At 38.2% G+C, this 1,831-nt stretch overlaps 1 protein-coding gene across 1 annotated transcript in view; it reads right to left on the bottom strand.

Moving 5' to 3' along the window:
- LOC107629368 (cytochrome P450 71A1) overlaps positions 87–1,831 on the bottom strand; it is a 3,283-nt gene continuing 1,538 nt past the window's right edge. The window contains exons 2-3 of the mRNA XM_016332148.2: positions 1,225–1,638; positions 87–897 (exon numbers count right to left, since the gene is read on the bottom strand). Coding sequence (XP_016187634.1) covers positions 286–897; positions 1,225–1,638 — 1,026 coding nt within the window. The 3' untranslated portion in view covers positions 87–285. The remainder of the gene's footprint in view (positions 898–1,224; positions 1,639–1,831) is intronic.

Genomic DNA, 1,831 nt, shown 5'->3' with positions numbered 1-1,831 from the left:
TATATTTCAATGTATGTCTTAATATAAATTTAATTTTAATATATTATTTTTTATATTAATTACGTGAATAATCATCTAAAATAACATATACGAATCAGTTATTCCAATTTAAATTCTTCTTACATATCATACTAATCCCATTAAGCTTTTTAGTTCTTACATAGTAACACTTCTTTTCTAATTGACTTTGCTACCTGACTAGGGAGTCATTGACTTACAAATCACCTTAAGAACTCCTTAACACTAACTAATTACTAATTAACATACTAATTAAACTCTTAAGTGTTATGGAAAATATGGCTTAGCAACAACATGAAGATTTTCTCTCCTATGCATGGAAATTCCAAAGACATCCGTGAGGTCCAAATCTTGAGCTTTAACACCATGAGGAAGCTCCCAATCAAAACTATGTAGCAGCCGAGCCAGACCAAGTTCAATAACTGCGGCCGCGAACGCAATCGCCGGACACCCTCGTCTCCCTGCTCCAAATGGAATCAACTCAAAATCATTCCCTTTATAATCAACATCACTCCCTAAGAACCTCTCTGGTTTAAACTCATTAGGATCTTCCCAACTCTCAGGATCCCTTCCTATAGCCCAAGCATTGACAAAGAATCTTGTTCTTGCCGGGATCTCGAATCCTTCTAGGACTATGTCTTCCATGGATTCTCTCGGGACTAAAACCGGCACCGGAGGGTGTAGCCGGAACACTTCTTTGATTATGGCTTTCATGTAGTGAAATTGGTGAAGATCACTCTCTAGGATAACTTTTCTTTCTCCCATGATGTCTCTTATTTCTTTTTGTGCCCTTTTCATAATTTGTGGGTTCATTACAAGTTCTGTCATTCCCCAATCAAGGGTAATGAATGTTGTATCAGTTCCTGCAGCAAACATGTCCTGCAATCATTGAAAGTAAAAATGTTATCACTTATTTCATCGGTTTTTGCTCTGTTTTATATGTTACTGTCATTTTTTGGTAAATTTTTAAATCAACATATCTTTTTTTGGTTGCCCACGGTATCCTCCAGCCTGACAGGCCAAGGATTAATCCGTCGCGGATCGGAGCTCCATTTAAGGGTCTGCCGCTGGCTAATAGGTTGCTGCATGCACAAGGCGGGATTCGAACCCCCGACACTTGCTTAAGCGGACGAGTGAGCTCGACCAACCCAAGATGGTTTTAAATCAATATATCTAAACATGATTATATAAGGCTTTATCACTAACCAAAATAATTGCTTTGATATTATCAGTGGTGAGAGGCATTTCATGTGAGCCATTCTTCTGAACTTCAAGCAAAACATCAACAAGGTCCTTTTCTTCATCCACCTTATTATTATTACATCCTTTATGTTCATCCAATATCTGATCAAAGAGCTGATCAAATCTTCTAGAAGTTTCTTTAAGCCTCGATTTCGCACCTGTTAAGCCATGTATGAACTCCAATGAAGGAAAGAAGTCACCAACACTGAACCCTCCAAGTAGTTCTTGGTACTCATCAAGCATCTTCTGGAATCCATGTCTTTGGTACTCTCCTTCTACCGAAAAATCTCTTCCAAATGCGACGCGACAGAGAATATCGTTTGCGTACAGTCCAAGCATCCTAGAAAGATTACAAGCTCTTGGATAAGTCTCTGCAACCTATGATGCACAGACACTCTAAAATTAGTAGGATCCTTAATATGTTGGAAACTCAGGTGCAGTCGACTTCAGGTGAAGTTGATAACTGAGAGCCGTAAGATGATTTGACTGATTTGATTAAATTTTCATCTAACGGCTGCTCTCAACTATCAACTTTACGTGAAATCGATTGTACCTGAGTTTTCAGATATAT

The sequence above is a fragment of the Arachis ipaensis genome, chromosome B03 (genome assembly GCF_000816755.2).
Source record: "Arachis ipaensis cultivar K30076 chromosome B03, Araip1.1, whole genome shotgun sequence".
Taxonomy (NCBI): Eukaryota; Viridiplantae; Streptophyta; class Magnoliopsida; order Fabales; family Fabaceae; genus Arachis; species Arachis ipaensis.
This window is presented reverse-complemented; position numbering and strand designations above follow the sequence as displayed.